This window comes from Dendropsophus ebraccatus, chromosome 1, assembly GCF_027789765.1.
Source record: "Dendropsophus ebraccatus isolate aDenEbr1 chromosome 1, aDenEbr1.pat, whole genome shotgun sequence".
NCBI lineage: Eukaryota > Metazoa > Chordata > Amphibia > Anura > Hylidae > Dendropsophus > Dendropsophus ebraccatus.
The window spans coordinates 176,188,061-176,210,794 of NC_091454.1; the positions used below are offsets into that span (position 1 = coordinate 176,188,061).

General features: G+C 40.1%; 1 protein-coding gene and 1 non-coding gene across 6 annotated transcripts in view; both read left to right on the top strand.

Moving 5' to 3' along the window:
- CHD2 (chromodomain helicase DNA binding protein 2) overlaps window positions 1-9,078 on the top strand; it is a 52,299-nt gene extending 43,221 nt beyond the window's left edge. For 4 of the 5 annotated variants that reach the window (XM_069984916.1, XM_069984928.1, XM_069984921.1 and 1 more), the window contains 6 exons: window positions 1,270-1,404; window positions 2,953-3,131; window positions 3,983-4,082; window positions 5,794-5,995; window positions 6,174-6,420; window positions 6,539-9,078. In XM_069984916.1, the coding sequence (XP_069841017.1) occupies window positions 1,270-1,404; window positions 2,953-3,131; window positions 3,983-4,082; window positions 5,794-5,995; window positions 6,174-6,420; window positions 6,539-6,851 (1,176 nt within the window). In that variant the 3' untranslated portion in view covers window positions 6,852-9,078. Of the gene's footprint in view, window positions 1-1,269; window positions 1,405-2,952; window positions 3,132-3,982; window positions 4,083-4,175; window positions 4,239-5,793; window positions 5,996-6,173; window positions 6,421-6,538 lie in introns of those variants that run through there. The other variant, XM_069984940.1, reaches the window with a different exon arrangement.
- Window positions 4,520-4,648, top strand: LOC138781845 (small Cajal body-specific RNA 14). Its single transcript, XR_011361563.1, has one exon. It is a non-coding gene; the product is annotated as a small Cajal body-specific RNA 14 (non-coding RNA).
- Window positions 9,079-22,734: the final 13,656 nt, after the last annotated feature.

Sequence of the window (22,734 nt, forward strand, 5' to 3'; positions counted from 1 at the left end):
TTTCAGGAACGTATATTTGTTAACAATGGTTTGAATTTTTTAAAAGCCATCACAAAATATAAAAGTTATACATGTTATATATCGTCGTAATCGTAACGACTTGAGGAACATGCATAACAAGTCAGTTTTACCATAGGGCGAACGGCGTAAATGCAAAACTCCCCGAAATCAAAACAAATTGGTTTTTTTTTTTCAATTTGACAGCGCAAATGATTTTTTTCCGGTTTCACAGCATATTTTATGGAAAAATAATGCCTGTCATTGCAAAGTACAATTGGTTTCGCAAAAAATAAGCGCTCATATAAGTCTCTGGGTGAAAAAATGCAAGCACTATGGACTTTTAAACATAAAATGGAAAAAGCAAAAGCGCAAAAACGAAAATTGGCTTTGACCTTAAGGGGTTAAAATTTGAAGCCCTTGCCAAATGGGAGTATCTGTGCCCTAACTTTGCACCACCCCTCCGTCCCTCAGGTATATGGGAGCTACAGAATGAGCAGGGCAAGCAGCAGAGATTTTAAAAAGTCCCTAGCAACCAATCAGATTCCACTTTTCATTCCTCACAGATTATTTGGAAAATGAAAGGTGGAATCTGATTGGTTGCTAGGGGCAACTAAGACAATTCTACTTTACACCAGTTCAATTCACCCCCCCCCCCCCCAAAGTGTGTTGAAATGTAATGGTAACTTTATTTACTTAAAACTGGAAAATCCCTTTGAATAGGACCTGTTTTTTTCCTGACCTGTCTGCTCTAATAAATACTTGTATCCCTTATGAAATAACATTTCTGGGACATACTTTCTGTTCCTTTATTATTCCTTCTAGAAATGCATGGCTAAATAACCATCTGGGCGTGACCAGTTGGGGGCGTGTCCCTACACTAGCTCAGATTATCCAGTCAGAGCTCTCCGTGCCAGACTGAGGAGGGAAAATTCCCTTATTAGTAACTCCCAGTTGGCTATCTAGTCATACATTTCTACTAAGAATAACGGAGGAACAACACAGATTTTCAATAATTCTAATAATAATAACAATAATTTTATCTATATAGCACCAACTAATTCCACAGCACTTTACATAGCCTGTCATTACTCAAATGGGTCCCTGTGCCCATTGGGGCTCACAATCTTATTAATGTATCTGTATGTTATGTAGTGTGGGAGGAAACTTTGGTGGGGTGTACATAGTACTGTATTTTAATAGTTAAATTTTTTTATCTCATTAACCATAGTTTTGGTGACTGTTTATTAACAACATTTCTTTGCAATAAAGTTGAAGCGGGGTGAAACCAAAGCTGGAGCCAGGAGTCGGAAGAACCAGGGACCTGTCCACATTACAGCTGGAAATGATCCTGTCCCCATTGGGGAAGAGGAAGAAGATGATCTTGATCAGGACACCTTCAGCATTGTAAGGATAATTTTTATTTAAGCAATTATAAAGTGTATGAATTATTAAGTGTATAAAGTGTGTCTCGATAATAGTGTAATTTGTATGTTACTGCTAGTTATGGACTATTGAGGCAGTCATGCTCGATGCTATGACAGGGTTACTTTAAAACTGTAGTTTTCCATAGTAGTTATTAGTTATCAAACTCTTTCTGCTTTTTTTGTGAATGATTTTATGGGAACAGTGTGTAGTAAGCAGCCACAACAATAAACCAAATGCATCTGACACATTGATTTTCCTAGGCTTTTCTTTTATGGAAAAGCTGAAAGCTTAATATGACATTACATACATTCATATGCATTACAGACAACTGAGAAATCAAAGCAACACAGCCGTCTCATTTTACTGCCATTTTTGCTGTATGACTGTTCACAATGTGTACTTTTTAACATGCATTTTGGATTGGCGTTCCCATGTTGAAGAGTACCTGTCATCAAAAATAACTTTTGACATGTCACAGCTGGTCTCACTGCTGAAACCTGCTGTAATCAGGAGATATAGCCTGAGAGAGCATGGCAGACATGTCATTCGTTTGCTGGCTGTATCTCAGCAACGGCCAATACCGACTAAAGAAGTCTATGAGACTATTGTCAGAATTTGTGGCCTGCTTGGGGGTGTTGATTGTGCTGCTAACGTACACAAAGAAAAAGGGGGGAAACAAAAAATGGCGCACCCACAAACGTATGACAAATCTAATCATTAATAATCACATCTTTATTGTCACAAATATATCAAAAACACAAGGAAAAATGGACACACATTTAAAAACACTTAAAAACCACATAAGGGTAAACCATCACATGGAAAACGCATGAATATATACATGTCGCTCCCACCGGAGCCCCAACACAATGGTAACTACAGTCCCTGTATGACTAGCTACATCCAATATACTGTGTCTCCAAATAACAGCCTGTATGAAAGTGCAAATACTCACATAAATATTATAAATAAATCAATGAAAAAGTGAATAGAAAAAATTCATGAAAGCATACATAAAGTGACTATATGCTATTGCACCCTGAAGTATTTGAGAGCCAGTAGCTGCAAAAAAAGGAGAGATGGAATCTATATAATGATATATATCACCCAGGGCTCTGAGATAAGGCTCCGGACTGCAAACCCTACGCGTATCGTCACATCACGTGACTTCGTCAGGGGTGCTGCTGATTGTGCTGCTGACGCACTCGCTCTCTTCTGATCACAGCGGTTCTCATCAATGGGACCTGCTGTGATCAACGACTTTTGCTGATGACTTTTTTTTTTTTTTTATTGCAGGCACTCTAACTCTTTCAAATGCAAAATGTACAGTGTGAATGCAGCCTAAGTGAATGTTTCTTTACTTTTTTAATAGAATATGAATAGAGGGCTAGAGTGATCTTCCAGGTGGCATTGTCTGCTTGGAGGTTTTCTTAGAACTGTAAAAGAATATTCTGCAACATGATTTGTTATATTGAATCAAGATGTTCAGTCTTTAGGCTCTTCTGTTAAACTACTCTTTATTTTCAGTGCAAGGAGAGAATGCGGCCTGTGAAGAAAGCTCTGAAACAGCTGGATAAACCTGATAAAGGTCTGACTGTCCAAGAACAGCTAGAACACACAAGGACTTGCTTACTGAAAATTGGAGATCGCATCTCTGAGTGCCTTAAATCATACTCCGATCAGGAGCAGATTAAGCTATGGAGGAGGTGAGTTTCCTCTTTTGATTTCATATCTTCATCCATAGAAAATAATACAACTATACTGTAGATCTATCTGCCGGCCATTAATTGGTCTTCTTGGCTGATATGATTGCTGGTCTATCTTCATGTTAGGCCATTTTTAGCTGATCAGCTGTTTGGTGCCCAAACTAAATGGATGGAGCCGGAACCAGTTGGCTCACTGAACTCTGTAAAGGTGGCACCATTTACTGCAACTCAGCTCCCATTCAAGTAAATGTGAGCTTACCTGCAGTAGCCTGACCTGGCTACAATGTATAGAGCTGTCTGAACATTGATGTATATATTGATGTATCTTGAGTATAGACCAGCAATCATATTAGCCCGGAAAACGCCTTTAAATGACAACCTTAGAAGAACCCAGTAGTGTCCGGAGGACTTAAATTAACACCCATTGCATAATATATGCAGGCACTTACTGAAGGTGGTATTTCTGAATTGTTTATCTTTTCAATTGGTTCTGTCAGGGAAATTGCTGAAAATTCAGTCCAAGTGGACTAGTTGTCGGCGTCCTTTTAACAGGGTATTCCCATCGGGGTATTCGCATCTCAGGATGTTATTCTCTAACCACAAGATAGGGGGTAACCTGCAGATTGGTAGGCACCACATCCTGCTCTGTCACTGCTGCATTCACTGCTCCTTCCAAAGATGATCAGTTATCTAATGTGTATGTGCAGATTAAAAAAAAAAAAAACTTTGTAAGTTAACTAGTATTGGTTAACCTGACTATAAAAAAATTAATTCCCTTGTTGATTTCTCCAGTACATTTATTGAATCTAGTAAGCATCCGGTTATTAATTTTTTCTTATTTTTCTCTATAGGAATCTCTGGATTTTTGTCTCAAAATTTACTGAATTTGGTGCCAGGAAGTTGCATAAGTTGTACAAGATGGCCCATAAAAAGAGGTCCCAGGAAGAGGAGGTAAAATATAAAAGTATAATATATTAAATTATGTTCTAGTAAAAATATCTACTTGTTGATTCAACGGCATGAATTTTTTTGTGCCATTATCAGGTGGAAGATTGTGCTGTATTATAGATATTCACTGTTCAGTGTCTGATATTGAGAAAGTATTGGTAAGCTAGTAAAACTACAGGTCTGTTTATAGATGTGAATAGTTGTGTTAAATAAAAATTAACATTAGAAATAGCAGGTCCACGTTTTTGGGTAAACAAGGCCATTGTTCCTGGTTATTGTTATTCATATGATGGCTGTTTCCTCCTTAGACTATGCACAATACTTTTCAGTTCATTTTAGTTCAGTCTGTTGGTAAAGTCCCAGTAACAGTTGTAGCTTAGTGGGAAGTGTTTGGCAAACAGTGTACAAGGTCGAAGGTTCAGTTCCCCTTGTAGGACTCTGTGGCAGACTTGGCTTGGTTGCATTAAGTACCAGTTTAATGTGACTTCAGTCGGCCACATAAATGAAGCGGTTCCTGCCGACAGGGCCTGTATAGACATGGGGCTTCCTGTGCGATGGTTCCATACATAAAAACTTTAGCATTTTTCCATATATTATTCATGTTCAATCTGATAATAATGGTGTATGTAACAGTGGATTCAGAGTAGTACTTACAACATCAGATGGTATATAGCTAGGTGTTAACTGGAGATTAGTGAATTACAGCATAAACAAAGTGAAATGCTTTGTTATCTCAGTCGTCAGCTTGTCAGCCAGCTGCCTTTGAAGTCTGTGCCGCTCCAATCCAGGGGCCTGATAAAACTGGATCCAGTCCAGGAGGTTCCCCAGGACTGTATCCAGCTTTTCCAAGCATCCATAGCAGAGCGGTACAGCTGAAAAACTGACTGCCGAGCTAACAAAGCGTTTCACTTCATTTATGCTGTAAATTTGCTCATCTCTACTGTTAACCAAAGTGGGGAACACCAATGACCAAAGACACATGTTATATTTAGGAAAGAAAGAGGGATTGTCGAACTGCTAGTCACATCCTGCACCAATGATCAAGGGGATGGCAAACAATAGAGTCTCGTCTTAAGAAAAACTCCTAACATCCAACTAGCTTTTCTCTAAGCTAGTTCTTTTAGACTGGTAGACCCATGCCTGATATGAATGACAATCTAGTATATCAGCAGTTGTTTTAAGAATCCTTTACATGTCTCAATTTTGGTGTGAACAGGGTTATATGCATAGTTGCTGGATCATGCATGTAGGCTGGCCCCTCCATATTCTGGGCCACACATCCTGTCATCATGATAAGCTATGCAGGTGACTGATATTTAAGCCTGGGGGAAAATAATGTGAGTAGCCAATGAATGAGCAAGTGCACGTTTGTTGCCGATGGACAGGTCTAATACACAGGGCTATACCAGCCCCTTTGGTGTATAGTTGCCCCGTGCAATAGGCACATACAAACATTAGATTTCTGCAAGTGACTTTTTCTGAGATGAAAGTCAAGTGTTTCTGGCCAGCCTTAATGGCATAATATCTATATAACCCTCTGCTTAATCCAATGTATTTGTTATGCTAAGTTCCTACTACTCAATGAAGAGCACTGTTGTACAGAAACAGAGTTGTTTTCCCCACTCAACAAATGATACAAATTTTTACACAAGAATAAAACCTTCAAAGCGGTTGACTGAACCTTAATGTAATTTATTATGCTCTTGTTTCCTAGGAACAGAAGAAAAAAGATGCACCACCAAACAAGAAACTTTTTCGACCAGAGCCATCTGGGTCTAGTCGTGATTCAGTCACCTCACAGTCACATGCACTCCATATGCAACAAAAGGCTCATGGTATTCCACCACCACCCCAGATGCATGGACACCAAAGAGAGAACTATACCAGTCCTAACAAAAGACCGTTCAACAATGCAGGTGAGCACTAACTAGAGAACAACTGCATGCACAATGCTGGCTATGGGCTGCTTTCTGCAGTGCTTCTGGGCTGCTTACTGCAGTGCTTCTTTGGCCTCTTGTGGATTTAATTAATGGATGCAGAGTCTCTAGGGCACATAGTTCATTATTTCTTCTTGACTAAATCTGTTTTGTTCAGATCGAGGGGAGTGGAGAGAACGGAAATTTAATTATGGAGGCAACAACAACCAGCAATGGAGTGGAGACCGTCATCACCAGTATGACCAGCACCGATACAAAGACCATCACTATCCTGATAGACGTCCTCATGGGGATCCTCGGAGGAATTCTGCAAACTACAGGCAAAACACTGCATCTCGTAAGAGGCCCTATGAGCAGTATAACAATGAACGGGATCACAGAGGTCACAGGGAATATTATGACAGGTATTGGCCGTTCACATGGTACAGCATTATTGGAAAATGTAGTCTGTAATGATAAAAATGATCATTTGCTGACAATAGCTATAAGAGAATTATAATAACTGGTACTTTGTTTCTGCAGACATCACCATGACAATAAGCGAAGACGACCAGATGACTTTCGCGCTCAGGGTTACCATCAGCAGGACTTCAGACGAATGGGATCAGACCACAGGCCACCTATGGGATACCATGGTCAAGGACCTTCTGACCACTACCGGTCATTTCATCCAGAAAAATCTGGGGATTATAAAAGTTCTTCCCAGCAGTCATCATCTCTTTCAGACCCCCGTTCTCCCCCAGTCCAGAAATCCCCTCATGATTCAAAATCTCCATTGGACAGATCACTAGAACAGAAGAATACAGATTACAATTGGAATTCTCGGAAAACATAGGGGGGACATTTTGACTTCAAGTTCTAATAAAAGCCCACAGTGCCCACTTGCTAAAAGTGGACCTTGCTGCTATAGACTGTGCTCATTTGAGAGATAGTCCTGGATATACCTATATGAGTCATATGGCTCACTTTTCAAGAGATTTCATCCTGTGCCAAGCATATGAAGTGATACATTTCTTTTTCACATGAGTTTTATATCATTTCAATAATGTTTCCCTTCCAGTGCTTAGGTGGTATTTGGGACTCGTACAACATTAACTATTCCTTAAAGAACGGGCGGCATAGTCAACAGAATGTAATTGCTGTTGATGCTTAGTTCAGGGCCATGACGACTTGCCCGTGAATGAAGTCTGATGCATTTTATGAATATAAGTGTTTAACTTATGTGTCGAATATACTTGTGCACAAAGTGCTCATATCGTATTTTCTAACAGACTCAGATTCATTGAAGAAAAGCCTGACTGTGGCCGTGGATGTTTATACACAATGTGACTCTTTTTAGTATTGGTTCAGAAAGGGAAAGGCACAAGTTGTGGACCCGGCAGCAAACATCCCTTAATCCGCTAACTCCTTATCATTTTTCGCCAAGATTTATAGAATGTCTCGGAAGATGTCAGTTATTGATAAAGTGCAAACATGAAGATGCTTCGATCCCTTAAGCTAGTTACACACATATGCTAGCTGTTGACCATGCAGCCGTCTCTTTCTTAATTGGCCAAACAGAAAGTGTATGTATTCTGAATGAGGAGGGGGGTAGAAAGCTGTCACCAGACTCCTTCCCTGGTGGCTGGAGGCCACCATATACATTAGACATTCAGCCAGTCCCATCATCTCTACAATGTGAGGCTCCTCCTGAGCACATTACATATCATGCCACATCAGTATTTCCTGAAATACTAGGGTTGCCATCCTTCTTTATAGTCACAGTAGATTTCATTGTATGATACACAAGAATCATCGTTGTGTAGCACTCATTCACACTGTGCACTTTCTGTAAATGCACATAGAAATAACAGTGCAGTTATCGTGCATAGGACACAGCTGTAGTCTTTCTGAAATTTCTGCATAGTTACAGCTTGATGTGTATCTCAGTACAGCCTCTGTTTTAATACAATTTAAAAAGATGTGGCCAACCGTTCAGCTTTGACACCTTTTTATACAACCTTCAGTGGAAATTGAAAGCTTTCATTTCATGTACTATAGTTCCCAAAGTGTTGCTTTTGCCAAAAAAAAAAAAAAAAAAAAGGTAAAAATGATTTTCCTTATGATTCCAGTATTAGAAAGATGGTGTTAGCAGACATATTCTGGGTTAATGCATGCATGCTTTCTCAATGTCTCTTACATCTTATTCTGGGACAAGGGCCTTTCTGCTATAGCGGGTTCTTTTTGGTAAGTGTATTTTCCCTTATTACCTTCCATATCTTTTTCAAATGCAGTAAGGGAAGGTAGAAATCATGTTACCGTCATTTGTATTAACTTTTAACATGATGTTAAAAGTTAAGATCACAGGCGTCTTGGAGACTAAGACTCCCTACGATTTTTTTTTAGCAGAGGGAAGGGCACAGCAGTGTGTTTCACTCCCAACTACAATCAGTTGGACGCTATAGACTGGACAACATGTCAAAAGTTAATGCAAATGACAAAAATGCTTTAAGGTTATGTGACAAAGAAAAAAATATGGCATGTAAGCGTAACATAGGGTTTTGTAAAATGGCCTAATGTGACTGTCCACCCTTGAACACCTTTTTTTTTTTTTTGTCTTTTCTAGTGAGTCTTTATGGCCATATTTTTTTTCCTCTCTAGATACCCAACAAGGATTTAATATATAAATGCCTGTCTACTTGTATCCACTATTAGGGGAAGCTTATTGCATACTATGTTAATATTGACTTCCTTGTATAGCAATATGCAAGTTATCTTTTTTATCTATGACTGTACAGGGGACTTGGAGCTCTTTATAAAAGAAACTGAGCTCTACAATATTAATAATGTCCACAGGCCTGTTGGAATAACCCTTGAAATTTTGGAGTTCCCAAAGATTTAAAGTTATCTCTTCTCCAAGGGATTGATAACGACAAGCTGTGATAACTTTTAGGCCACGTTCACATTTTGTAAGACAGCGGCCGTTCTGTGACACGGCTGTTGTTGCAAACCTGCAACATGAATATATACGTTGTGTGAACTTAGCCTTAAAGAGGTACTCCGGGCAGGGGTTATTTTTAGGGTATGGCCAGGGAAGGGGTGGAAATAGAGGCCGCCGGTCACTTACCTCCCCGGTTCCAGCGCTGGGTCCCGGATCGCGCCGCCCCGTTCTCCCGTCCGGCCGCTGCTTCCTGGTCTGAGCTGCAGCTTGAGACGTGACTTCTCAAGGCAGCTCAGCTATTCAGCGGCCGAGGCGGGACTCAGCTACGAATGCTGAATGGCTGAGCTGCCTTGAGACGTCACGTCTCAAGCTGCAGCTCAGACCAGGAAGCAGTGGTCGGATGGGAGAACGGGGCGGCGCGATCTGGGACCTGGCGATTAAACTGGGGAGATAAGTGACAGGCGGCCTCTATTTTTACCCCTTCCCCGGCCATACCCTAAAAATAACCCCCGCCCGGAGTACCCCTTTAAAGTGTACCTGTCATCATAAAAACTTTTAACATGTTATAGAGACATGTCAAAAAATTTGGTTGGTGCAGGTCTAAACGTTCAGACCTGGACTGATCGTGAGAACTCTGTCTCAGTAAAAGAGTCAGGCTCCATAGACTTACATTAGGTGCCCGACTCAGAGAGGACCGTGCTTAGCAATCGGTACGGGAGTTTTTTTTTTTAATGAAGACAGGTACACTCTTATCTTGGGATAATCCTTTTCTTTGTTCTGTGTTCACCTTTGCACTAATTGTATTCACTGATGGAGTCTGGTGCAAATTTGTATTCGATTCAAAATATGTTTCCCATTCTTCGATTTTGCACTGTATGAGCTACAGTGTGTGTATGGGGGGGGAACCTCATAGCACAGTGTCAGATTGACGTTATCTGTCTAAAGGATTGTACAGCACACATTTACAGTCATAAGCAGGTATTCTTCATCTTATCTACCAACCCTTAAATAATTTATATTACATATATACAAATATAAAATCTGCACACAAAGATCAAATTCATAGACCTTGCCAAAACAAAATACGGTACGCCTCACCAGACGGTTAGCCCTCTTTATAAAGGCATTCTTTTAGATTTGTTTCCAGGAACAGCACCACTTTTGTCTATAGGCTGCACCTGGTATTGCACCTTGCCTTCATTCACTTGTACATAAGTGGCACTGCTGCATAAGGAAAAGCAAATGTGTTTTTTTGAGTCACTTAAAGCGTAACTGTCAGTTTTTTTTTTTATTGCAGAAATCAGTAGTATAAGCGATTTTAAGAAACTCTGTAATAGGTTTCATCAGCCAAAAAAGCCTCCTTCTGTACTCAAGAAGCAATCTCCCAGCCTCCCCCCCTGACTTCTTATCTGTGCATTATCAGGCAAACACGTCTTCATTACAGAGAAACCAGTGAAGACGGGCTCTGCTCTCTCCATTGTAAGCCTATGAAGGGGGGAGGGGCTGAGGGAGATGAGGGAGCAGGAAGAGGTGACATGAAGGTCAGCTGTTTGTAGACTCTCTGGGCACCTAAAACGCTAAATTCAGGTGTCAGAAAGGTCAGTGTTTATCTATGAACTTACTGAGAGAAGATTGCAGGGTGTTGTGCTTTGCAGAAATCCTCCGTGCTCAGTCACTCCTAACAGCCCCTCCCCTCTCCATAGCCACATAATGGAGACAGAAATCCTGCTTCTTCTGATGTGAGGGGGGAGATTGCTTTTTCAGTCCAGAAGGAAACTCTTTTAGTACATAAAACCTATTACAGAGTTTCTTGAACTGTTGATATTTAATGTTTTCAGAAAAATGACCCAGAAATGACAGTTACGCTTTAAGGGTATGTTCACAATACGTATGTTTGAGGCTGTATAGCAACCAAAACAAGGAGTGGATTGAAAACACAGAAAGGCTGTGTTCACATAATGTTGTAATTGAGTGGATGGCCGTCATTTAACGGCAAATATGTGCTGTTATTTTAAAACAACGGCTGTTGTATTGAAATAATGGAAGTTATTTACCGTTATATGGCGGCCATCCACTCAATTACAACATTGTGTGGACAGAGCGTTTATGTGTTTTTAATCCACTCCTGGTTTTGGTTGCTATGAGGACCTGACATGAGGACCAAATACAGCCTCAAATATACATAGTGTGAACCCAGCCTAAGGCTGTATTACAGGGCCTGAGCTGTGCTTATAGAGCCTATAACATGGCTCGATTGTGCAGCCAGGGCTGCACAAACATAGCTAGATTGTCTTGCTTTAATCAGTCGTTGGCCACACATCTCCTATTACTTGGAAAGACATGAGGATGATAGGAAATTATTGGACAAGCGAATGTTTGCTTGTTTGTTGGCTTATTGCTTTCTCTATTACACGGGATGATATCTTTATGATTTGGTAGATAGTCACTCTGTGCAATAGGGCCTTTACCTCAAAGTCTTTTGCACCTTGAGTTGGTTTCATTATTTAGGCCTACAATATATTGGCCAGCCAGTAGGTTCTAAAGTTGCATTTTCCATTAACTTATATAGTAAACCCCTGATCAAATAACTATAAATAAGACTGTGTCAGTCTTGAAGACCATGGAGGAGATTTATCAAACATGGTATAAAGTGAAACTGGCTTAGTTGCCCCTAGCAACCAATCAGATTCCACCTTTTTTTTTTCCAAAGAGTCTGTGAGGAATGAAAAGTGGAATCTGATTGGTTGCTAGGGGCAACTGAGCCAGTTTCACTTTACACCATGTTTCATAAATCTCCCCCCTTGTATTCATTAGTATTACTAGGCCTATGTAATTCAGACATAAATTATTATTATTATTCACCCATTAGTATTTGTAGCTGCGGAAGTGGGGATACATTTGCGATTGTATTAATGAGTTATTCCTATAGCCCGGTATTGATAAAGAAATGGTGACAGTAACTATACAAGTGCCTTAGTAATTGTCTGTCCTCACGTTCTGCAGTAGTGAAGCCATTTATATGGGAGTTCTCATGTCCAACGCTTGTTTTCTCTCACGACTGAGGAAAGAGGTTCCAGTCTTGTGCAGTTACCTATATAATGATAAGGAGTCTTTTTCTGATTCCAATATGTGTTGTGTATCTTGAGGAAACTTTGTATATCCCCCCTGATCACTGCGTGTTTGATTTGTGATATATAAGGCCACATGCACACGTTCCATGGATTACAGATGCTACAGGAAAGCCCAGTGTCGTGTATCGTTATGACGCAGGGAGCTCCAAACCTATTCAAATCTTCCCGCTACTCTAAAGACACATCCACACAGCTGGGTCACTGCAGTAGCGAGAAGCTTTGAGTAGGTCTGGAGCTCCCTTCACAATCATACATGACGCCTGGAGTTGCCGATGCCGGCCCGCAGCTTCACGCTCCGTAGCGTCTGTAATTTACAGAGCGTCTGCTTGCGGCCTAAGGCTTACAGCTGCCTAGATCTGATCCAGTTTACCAGGAAATAATCCCATTTTATCCAATGGCGAGAGCCCAGTATGAGTTCATATTTATTTTTCTTTAAAATTGTAATTTCTTTGTAATTCGAAAATGATTTAGGAAAAATTATGGGACAATGAGATGGGAAAGTGTGATGTTTACCTGTAGACAAGTGTGGGGGTGCGGTCTAGCAGGCTGTCATCCTATAGCAACCAAACACAGCTTAGCTTACATTTTACCAGATCAATATGTAAGCTGATCTCTGATTGGTTACTATGGGGAACAAAGAGAATTTTACTATAAGACAGCGCAATAAATCATCTCCAAAAAGTTGTTCCACAGCCTCTCTCTATAAACTCAGCGGAAGTTATAGAAATTTTTTTAGAGGGCCTCCATCTTTCTTTATGAGAAAGCACAGCAACAAGTTAAGAAGCTGCAAGAACACCCACACTCATCTGTGACATCAGATATAATACATAATGCATTAGCCAGTATAATGTTTAATATAGATCCCCATGTCATTTCAGCAAGCAATGTCCTGTCTGAGGAAAGTAGTCAAATGAATAGTAATAAATTGTTGGAGAATGGAAAATTGTTTGTTTAAAATATTATTAAAATCAAAAATATATATTTTAAGTTTGGATTCCACAGAAACAATCCCACCCAATCCAGTGCTAGTTTTGGGGAAAAACAAACCTGCATAATCAGTGTCTCACGGTTGTACTGAACCGATCTTATAATCTATAGAACTTTATAATGAACTGCAAGTGGTCTGCATGTTGCAGCCATAACACAGGCACTAAATGAAATCCATATTCCAGCCATGTGAACTAGGACTTAAGAACACTAAGGTCCAGGAAAGATTTGATAATTTTACTAGTAACTTGTCACAATTAGGAGTAAGACTATGGCCCCTAAAGAACAAGTCACAGTAAATCTCCTGTTACCCAATATGTTTTTCATCCCTCTATTCTCTTCCTGTATTTTTTTTTTCTTTATATAAATGGCAGAAACCTATGAGTTTAGACATTGTCTGACTGCAGATTCACCCGCCTCTTTCTACAGACATGACTAGTAAGGTATGTTGTTAATAATTTATATTTGTGGAAAGGCCATTCTCTTTGTGTTTCCTGTGTAAATAGTTTGTTTATATAGTATGTATTAAATTTTCCTACATTGTAAACTGCTGTACTTTTCATTCTTGTATATTAAAATGTGATTGAAGTTTTTTCACGTTTGTGTCTTGCTTGTTTTGTGTCTATTTTAGTATTTGTGACAGGATAAAAGTCATGACCCAGCCTTTCAGCATTTGTTGTAGGGGACAGTGGTGCCAAGCAAGAGGCAGGGAAAAGAGCTGTGTCCCTGTCTGCGTACCAACAGGGCTCTTCTTGTTTCTTAGGGACAATTTATGACAACCTATTATAGTGGCAGCTGATGCTGTCCCAGGGACTTGTGTATTTGCAGTTCAGCATTGTTAAAAGGGTATTCTTGTATTAGAAAATTGTATTTAAATAACACTATCACTACAAGACTTATAACTAATATAGTGATGTTACAAATTGTACTGGATTCAGCCTGATCTGGCTTTATTCACTCCTAACAGGAAGTTGTGTAGTCCTCTTGTGTTGTCTCAGCAGCGCCTCCCTCCCGAGATAACACATAAGTTTCTGCCCTCTGACTGACTGCATCTTGAGCTCAAGTCCCATCCCCTGAATGATGTCACCTCTTCTGACCAGCCCCTACAAACTTACATTACTATCTTCCTGTTATTCACATATATATTATAAAGGGGTTATCCAGTATTAGGAAAACATAGCTGATTTGTTCCAAAAACTATACCACAACTGTCCTGGTGTGTCCCTGGGTTGTGTGTAGTATTACAGCTCACCCCTATTTACATTAAAAGAACTCAGCTGCAATACCACACATAGGTTTAGGACAACTGGGGTGCTGTTTCTGTAAGAAAGCTATGTTTTTGTAATACCGCATAACCCATTTAATTGGGAGATATGGGGAAGAATTAGGTGTGTTTGCAGCATGCTGCATTGTGCTAAGCAATGCTGCAGGCAGAGCAGCAGATGGAGTGAATACAGCAGCTTACTGTGTTAACTGGATGTTTAGACCAGTGCTTCTTAACATCAGCCCTCCTGGCCAACCAACAGGTCATGTTTTGAGGATTTACTTAGTATTTCACAGGTGATATAATTATACTCATCAGTGCATCAGATATTATCACAAGTGTTCTTTGTATTGTATATCCTCAAAACATGACTTGTGGGTAGGCCATAAAGACTGGAATTGAAAAGCCCTGGTTCTGTAGGAGCTCTGGATGGGGAACTGGCAGGGGAGTATGTAGGTTTTAATAAGGAGCTGAAGGAAGCAATGCATTATGGGAATTTTGGTACTAGGAGACTGCTCAGCCAGAAAGTATAGTAATCCTGCATATATTAAGCATAAAGCAATAACATGCTTGAAAACTAATGGAAGTCCTAGCATCTGTTAGAAAACATTTGATTATAAAGACTTGTAGCTCCTATATTATGTAAGGTTCTGAAGTTTTACTGCAAATAAGTATTTTCAAGAAACTGACCATGCAACCTGAGTACCCCAACAGTGAAATATGAGTGACCCACAGTAGTGCATTAAGTCCCCCTATTACCAGGGCCAGCAAGGTGTCTCATATTTTCATTAACATTGATGGCTTTAGGACCCTGATAACATGTGGTCACAGAACACTAATAATACACACACCATCAGATGCAATATTACATGGGCAGACTTAGGCTGTGATCACACATAGCTTTTCTTTTGCATTATTATTTTATTTATTATTATTATTATTATTTATTATAAATGCCATGTGTGAACAGAGCTTTATGCCTAACATGAACACCAGTCAAGTAGGAGGCTACTACACGGCTCAGTTATCATTTGGGTGGAAGCATATGAACAATCACTACACTGCTTGTTCGGCCTTTCCAACATTGTTGGTCACAAATCCCCTGTGTATACTGGAGATACGCAGCTGACAGACAATGCAGTTTTTGATTTTTTTTAGGCCAAGAAAAAGCCATACAAAATTTCTGTCTGAAGGAAACCTAAAGGGTTTAATCAGAGGAAGAAGGAGCATGCATCGGCTCATTAGTCAGCTGATTGTTGCTGATCACATTTTGTTTTTACTTCAACAAACTTTTTTTCTTCTACATTATTGTAACATACATGCAAGTCACACTTTGTCCACTAGGGGGAAGCATATACCCATGAGAAACTATAGAACATCAGAAGGGAAGTGAAAGAAATTTACTGTAACCACAGAGAGTTATTGCCATAAATGTGCATCTTTGTTGCTAGATGGCTTGTGTAATGACTATATAGTTTATACAATGCCTAATGTGGCTTTTTTATGTCATTTAGCTTAAAAGAACATAAGATAGAAAAGTAGAAAGGAGCCTACTAAATCTAACAGACTAGTGAAAAACAAGCACCTGTAGTAGACGGACCGTGATACAACAATTTGCACTTACAATCCTTGAAAAAATTATGGCAAAACACTTAGAAAATGGTCACCAAGCTTCTGTACACAAATACACACATAACAGTGACTATCTCTGTGCTGATACCACCGCCCTCCTACAGAACACCATTGATTATGTCCTCCCCATGTTTAATACTAAGGGGGGGGGGGGGGTTATTACCGTGGCCTGTGGGGGTCTGTGCCTAATGCTGACAGGTAAACAGGCTTGCTCATGAATTATGCAACAGGTCTGCCCTTACAAAATGGGTAAGAAGGTGGTATTGCATTGTGTGAGAGGAGGAGTGCAAAACTTGTTATCATTTACACCTGTACCTAGGCGTAGATTTTTGTTTAAATCAATGGCGTAGATTTCTGAGGCTGCTGGATGGATTTATGAGGAGCAGTGTATGAAACTTCGCTCTCAAAAAACTTTATTATATAAAATTTACCGTCTTGTGTTTCCTCCCTCTACTAACCGACTTACACCTGACATTTCCTTCTTTTTTAATTAGGTAAAACTCACAATTTCCCTTTCCAAATAAATATTAATGTGGTGCCTGCCCCCATATTCATTAGGATGGGTGGTGCACTGAGGATGCACCCCCAGTGCACTAAACTGCCTCATTTACTTATCAAATAAACAACAATTTCCCCAAAACTGTGCTGAGGATCAAGGTAAGAAATGTATAATCATCCTATTGTTAGTTTCCCTTTAACACAACACTAAGGATTGGTTTATTTTACACTAAATGATCCCTTATGAGATATCGTAACCGTCCTGTGTGGAAAGAGCCATAACTTTCATTTTCTTTCTAAGCCCTCTTTTTTATTTACTTTTTTTTTTTATTTATTTTTTTTTTGGACGGGGGGAGGTAGTATTAGACCATTTACTACACAGTAAAATTGACTAGGAAGCATCTCAAAGATTTTCTCCTGAAAAGTTTGTGGATGATTTTTTTTTCTCATTTATTGGTCAGAAAAACGTGGCCAGCTTTTTTACAGATGATACTTTGTCACTAGTTGGCTAAGATAATCTTTTGTTTGTAAATTTCACCTTGTTGGACTATAATTTTGGTTAAAATCATCCACTTTAATGTGTATGGGCGCCTTTAGATCTTAACTAAGGCTGAAATATAGCTTGGGCAAAAGAGCCATTGCCCCCAGCATCTCCACCTTGTCCTTACCATGCCCTTCCTATTTTAAACTTTGTCTCCTGCTAGTGGCTTATGTCTCAGGGAACAAAAAGGGTTGGATAGTTGAAATCAAGTTTAAGCAACCCTTTTCCTGTGACATCATCTGTTGGGGAGAGTTAGGAGGCCGCCATACACTTAGATAGTGGGCCAGTTACTTTGAAGTTGGTGATTTGGGCTGAATTTTAAGTAAAGAATATGGGGACCTTAATTTATGGGCACTTGATGGTCCTATTATATATAGGCTTTGGCTTAGAACTCTGAAACGGACCTCGGCTTGGTCCTGATCCTGACAAAGAACTAACGTGGCATAAATACAGTCCTTGGCCAATGTCACGTTTCGGTAATGTTGTGAATATGCCATATTTAATATTTCCAGACAGAGAACCATGTTTGCTCAGGACGTGTGAAGTAATATCTCCATTCCCGGGCAGATTCATTGTGGCTCGTCCACACATTTTATCCCATGGATAGGTTTTCCAGTACTAGCTCCTATTTGTTTCCTTTCATGTAGTGGATTGTGTAGTTAATGAGTAGACACAGGAGTCTTATTGTCAATGGCTGTATTATGGAAACTAGTAATAATGCTTTGGTCATTGTAGTTCCAGGCGACAGGGACAACACACATGTGACATGGTTTCTAGCCCTCAGGCAGAAAAACAATCCCTCCAAGCTTTAGCTTATTTCTGCCATAATTAATAGCTAAAATCCAACAACAAAAGGATGAATAGCATTCCCAAAAACAAATATGGAGGCAATCCCTTAGAACCCATGTCAGTTCTTATATGTCTACACAACATTTGGTTGAACAAAAAAAAAAAAAAAAAAATGTACGTCCAGCTTAACCATAGTCAGTATAAAAGTAGTAGTTGAGCTGCACGTATAGTGGGAAAACATTGTCCCCTCCACCCATAGGAGCTTTTGATTAAATGGAGTTACATAAGTTTATTATGGCAGTAACTCTTTTATAATCATGATTTTAAAAAATTGTTTTCTTGTGATGGATTCTCTTCTCTGAGGAGAACTGCTGGATCTTAAAGGGCTCAGTCCAATAGATAGTTCATGGGTTAATTGAATGTGGCTTTTTAGCCCATTGGCCCCTCATATTTAGCCATATCATAAAGGACACATAGAGACGGTGCTGGGTGACATGGAGGGCGATAAGGAATTAGGACGAACACTGAGCTCTGATTGCTATGTGCAGCAAGGAGAATCTTATTATGAGACAGTAAATCTCCACCTCACAGATAAAACAAGGGAGGTGAATAGGAAAGTCAGAGTTCTTTTCTCCTTGCATAGATTCTGTCTCTCTCTCTTTACTGCAGGAGATGGATAGTTCAGGCCATTGCCCAATATGGGGCCGTATACAGGGCACAATCACAATGTGGGGTCTGGCCGTATGAATGTTCGCTATGTCATTTGTGCAACCATTAAATACACTGAGAGATGTGCGGCCAATAACAATGATTTTACCGCCGCACAAAAGATCAAATTAGCCAATGAGTAGCAGGTAGCCCGCTCATTGGCTGATCTCTGGCTCTTAGACACAGGGCGATTATCGCCTGAATGAATGTTCGTAAGAACGCTGGTTAATGATATTCGGCCCATGTAAAAGGACCTTAAAGGGATTATCCAGTGTTAAAAAAATATGGCCACTTTCTTCCAGAGACAGCACCACTCTTGTCTACAGTTCAGGTGTGGTTTGCAATTAGGCTCCATTCACTTCAATGGAACTGAGTTGCACAACGTGCACCCAAACTGGAGACAAGAGTAGTGTCTTGTGCAGAAGAGAGACGGGGAAGAAGCGTTTATCTAAGAGCTTCTTCCCACTCATTCTAGTGACTGTGACTGTGACACTTAAGATCCAATCATTTCTTGAAAGACTCCACACTTCATTTTTGCTTTACCAAAGTCGCAGGATCTATAAATTAAAGGGGTTATCCAACATTAGAAAAATAGAGCAGATTTCTTCCAAAAACAGCACCACACCTGTCCTCAGGATCTGTGTGATATTGTAGTTCTATTTAAGTGAATAGAACCAAGTTGTAATACCAAACAGAACCTAAGGGAAGGTGTGGCGCTATTTTTGGAAGACATTAGCTCTGTTCCCTTCCTGGATAACCCCTGTAATCTATAGGTCCAGTTTATCAGTTTATTACTAGCTTATCGCATTTCGGCAATAAAAAAAGTGACTAGTGACTTTATTCTCTCTGAGGCTTAAAATGCCCCCTCTTACCATGCACTTGCATTAGATAAGTACAATAAGGGAGATTTAATACGCTGGTCTTAAATAAATCCCCATCCCCATTTACCCGGGGCGGATTTACTAAGAGGCGCATGCCAGCCTGCCAGTCCATCAGCCAGGTAGGGCTTATGGCTGGCATACACATCGGAAAAGGGTCAAATCTGCCAGAGGCGTCAATTGATAAATCTGCCCTGATATCTTGCATCCATCTGTGTAAAATGATTCTAAACCAGAAGTTAAAGGGGTTATCCAGGATTAGAAGAAACACAACTACTTTCTTGCAAAAACAGCACCACCCCTGTCCTCAGGTTGTGTGTGATATTACAATTCAGCTCCATTCACTTCAATAGAATATGGCTACAAAACCCCACCTCCAAACTGAGGACAAAAGTTGTGCTGTTTCTGGAAGAAAGCAGCCATGTTTTTCTAAGCCTTGAGAACCCCTTTAAGGCCCAGCCCTATAGTTGGCATAGCTCGGCCAATAGCTATTTCTCTATCCTCCATTCCAGGTCACCATTTTGGCCAGTCATATCACCATTGTGCCCAGTCGTTGTATAAGTTAAATAATGACTGGTGGGCACCCTTTAACTACTCCTGCGAAGAGATTGTTAAAAGCTTACATAACTTCCTAGATAAACTTGCAGAGTGCAGAGTGCACTGAGAGCTCGGAGAGAGGGGGAGATAAGATCCTACTCTTGTTAGATAGAGAGCTGTTTATCAGGGTCTGAGTACAACAGTGTGAAAAAATATGCAGAAGAAGCTGATAAGCTGTTCAGGGCCTGAGGGTTCTCAGCTACTTGAGCTGAAAGGAGCAAATTACCGCCTGTACCTATACTCACATAATTTGTCAGCTATTCCTCCAAGCATCGCTTCCCGACCTGTCATTTTCTCAATGTCAGTAAGGACAAGAACAGCTTCAGATCTCTTTTCAGTGCTTTTACCGTTCTGCCCTCCATGGATCATTCTCAGCAGGGGCAGAACACAGCCCTGAAACAGCATATGGGCCTCTTGTTATCCGAGATCCTATCACAGAGCATTCCCTTATGTTTCTCATACCACCAGTAATTGGTAGCTATGACATGCACTAGTTCAGGCTAATAAGCAATAGAAAGTTGACCCCTTTACCTACTGGGCCCCTGTGCACCTGTATATTACATCAATGCTATGACTTGCCCTGCTTCCCATTACCTCTCACATATGTAACAGGTTTACACCATTGGCTATCCCCCCAAAGAAAGTGCCTGACACAGGGGGAACCCCAGAGGACTATGCTAGGAGTGTTGCAGGGGAAGTGAAAAATACAATGGTGAATTGGTTGTGGCAGCCCCCAACCCAGCCCCAAGGCATGCCTAAGAATGCTGATCAGAATAAGCTGGTAAATATATATATATATATAATTATTTTTTTTAGGTGACCTTGGTATCAGAACGCTATACATATGTTAAGGGCTTAACATCCAGAATGTAACTGTAATTGGGGCCACCCAAGAGGAACCAGCCCAGGGCAGTAAGGGCCGTATTACATGACCTGACCAAAACATTGTTGGCGATGTTTATGCAGCCCTTGCCTTTAGTGTAAAATAATAAAGTTAATACATACCTATCCATGCTCCCTGTTGACAAACTCTGAAGTCCCAGTGGTGGCTGTGGCAGCAGGCAGAATCCAGGAAGATACTTGTGAGCATGAACAGGTATGTATAAATTTTATTATTTTCTTCACATATTCATCGCCACACATCGCTATTACACGAAGCAAATGCGCAGTCGGTGGCCTATGATTTTTAGGCTGGACCAAAAGAAATGATCAGCCGATCTTTGTTGTCTTTATTACATGGAGTGATAGTCTGCTGAATCAACCTGAAATAAGAGCAGGCTGCCTACAGACCAGTGGATAGTGGGAGACTGGCTTTCTTGACGCCTATAGAGAGGCCAAGTCTAGCAGAGAGAGAAATCAAAAGCTAGAAGGATTGTGACAACTGCCCTCTTTAAGGGTTAGCCAAGCAAATAAGAACAATCCCTCCTCCTATGCATAGTAAATGAATAATATTCACATCAAATAATTCAAATCACCAGTTTTGGTCTCCCCACCCCATGCCCTGAAGAACTAATGTTAACAAATCTGTATCTAGTACAGTCAGAAACAACTCTATCTCATGCTTCCAGTGTTGGTAGGCCAGTATTGCAAATGGGGCTACATACCATTCTGGTTGACCACGGCACTATGGTACATGATAGATAAGCAATGGTGTTTTTTCTGACAATTATTTTTTTCCCCAATCGCACTAACATTTTTTTTCTGCTATTCATTTATTGAATATGGAGGAACAGTTACTGCAGAATGAGGCTGAACGACTGTCCCACACCAGCAATTCTATGTAGATGTCAATGCAAACCACCCTGTATTGAACCCTGTAATAGTCTAGGACTATTATGGGGACTCATTTTAGTGTGCTTTTTTTAATGGACTTTGGACCCACAAAACCAGGGGTGTCACAAAGAGCAACTTTCAGTAGTCTGTTGGAATGTGAACAAGAACAAAAAGTTATTGGCTGAATTTCTGCCAGTGCCAAACTGCCATCCAGGATTCTTTGCCACCTATAAACACCTTTAAATCAACCACTTTTCTTCCAAAGTCTTTTTGATAGTTTTAAGGAGTTCAAATCTATAGATTGAATAGGGTAGAAGACAATAGGTATTTTATCCAACAGTATCTCAGAATAGACCTGTTAGGCGTTGATTCTCTACAAGAGAGTTGGCAATCAGTTAATTACAATAGTTACAATGTAGAAACTTTTATTTTTTTAGGCAGCATAAGTTGAGCACTTATTTATATACTAGACAAATGGTTATATATATATATATATATATATATATATATATATAGAGAGAGAGAGAGAGAGAGAGAAAGAGAGAGAGAGAGAAAGAGAGAGAGAGAGAGAGCCTCCGCGCCCTTATACTTTACTCTAAAGGTGCTACGACAACTTTGCGATCCTTAGAAAGTCCGTTATATACTTGATTAGCCGCTTGGCACTGTTACAAGCCTGAACAGACTACAGGACTTTTTACAACTGCAATCAACCATCTCCTGAACAGGATTATGTATCTTGGCATTATAATTCAATGTCATCAAGTGAATGCAGGGAAATCTGGAAAGCTACTCAAGAAAATCACATTGTAAATATCAGTAAGATTGGAAGACCTGCCCAGAAATCACTTCTGCTACTCTGTCACCTTCCCAGCTGTGGAGCTCTGTATATTCAAAGACTTTTCCCCTCGGTCATGTTCTAAACATTCTGCCATGTAAGGCTCTATTACGTTTTATAGGCTTCCTTAAATCTATAATCCCTTAAATACAGTAAAAGAAAGGA